Consider the following 1261-nt stretch of genomic DNA (forward strand, 5'->3'; position numbering starts at 1 on the left):
TTGTCCGAGCCATGAGTAAGCGCAAAATGAACATTTTTTCTACCGAGCTTTTGTTTGAAAGAGATAAGTGAATAGTTGCCTTGCCACGGTCTTCTGTTCTCTATACGAAATCGTTTAATTATAGATTTTAAATGACCTATCTGATCTTAATACCTGTCAGATAAAGGTGATTGCATTGTTAGAAAAATTGTGATGTTCACCTTTATCGAAATATTCGTTTGCCCCCTTTTTTTACAAAACAAAACTATTTTCACTTATCACTTTATAAGAGTGTTACTTCGGTTAAAATTGTAGCTTCAATATACGACAAATGAGAGGTAGGTAACGAACATCTTACAAATTCGCTATAGTTTTTGGTTATTCAGGTTTTAATACAAACAGTAGTAATCAAGGTGTAACTTACAAATCGAAGGAACTTTAAAATAATTTTTATAATCTATATTAAAATAATATTACATTCGAAAATTTGAGAGCAGTGCCGATGGCGGGCGACGCAGCCGCCCACTGCCCCGCGGGGCGCGTGTCTTTGACATAACTAGCGTCCATTATAATTTATCAAACGAGTACAAAAAACATTGTAGACCCACTCCCTGCCGCGTCGCGTGCCTACGTACTAGTCGGGCCGGTACTGGTTTGCTTGTTATGGACCTTAATAGAATCTAAGTAGCGATCGTCATATCCTATTGCATAGTCAAGAGCTTCCGTAAATCAAGACTTGCAGAGCGTTGTTATCTCATACGAGTAATCGTGTTCTTAGAATTGCACTCCGCATTAAGTCTCGAATGAATGTTGTCGCTTGAGTTTTACTTAAGAAGACCGACGTCTAGTTTTTTGGTTAAAAAGAATACAAGAATGAATGTTGATGAGTAAAAAATGTGTCGCGCTTTTTATATTTGCTGATTTTTTACTTCGAAGAAAAGTTACTGTGGGAAAACGAAGTCAACATTTTCTCAAAGCATCGTTATTTCCGAAAACTGATATCAAAATAAAGAATTAAAAAACTAGAAATTTCATGAGAGGGCTGGAAAAGTTTCTAATGTACTTTTAGTTTTATGTCTACTGTAGACAGCCAACAGATATTAGATAATATTTACTCCAAAACACGACTTACCTAGATCACTTGTGCAGAATGCCAGTTCAAGTTCGGAATCGGAACACGGTCTGCAATCAGCGGTAGCCGGGTCGTAGTGTTGCGTGGTGAGCGGCCTCGCCTCGTACTTGAAGGTGGCGACTCTCCGCCGGGCGTCCAGCTCGGGATCCG

At 38.8% G+C, this 1261-nt stretch overlaps 1 protein-coding gene across 1 annotated transcript in view; it reads right to left on the bottom strand.

Annotated features, from left to right (window-relative positions):
* LOC106106864 (meteorin-like protein) overlaps positions 1-1259 on the bottom strand; it is a gene marked incomplete at its 5' end in the record, with an annotated part of 4283 nt that extends 3024 nt beyond the window's left edge. Inside the window, one exon of the mRNA XM_013287524.1 lies at positions 1112-1259. Coding sequence (XP_013142978.1) covers positions 1112-1259 — 148 coding nt within the window. The remainder of the gene's footprint in view (positions 1-1111) is intronic.
* Between the last annotated feature and the right edge of the window lie 2 nt (positions 1260-1261).

This window comes from Papilio polytes, unplaced genomic scaffold, assembly GCF_000836215.1.
Source record: "Papilio polytes unplaced genomic scaffold, Ppol_1.0 DF822067.1, whole genome shotgun sequence".
Classification (NCBI taxonomy): Eukaryota; Metazoa; Arthropoda; class Insecta; order Lepidoptera; family Papilionidae; genus Papilio; species Papilio polytes.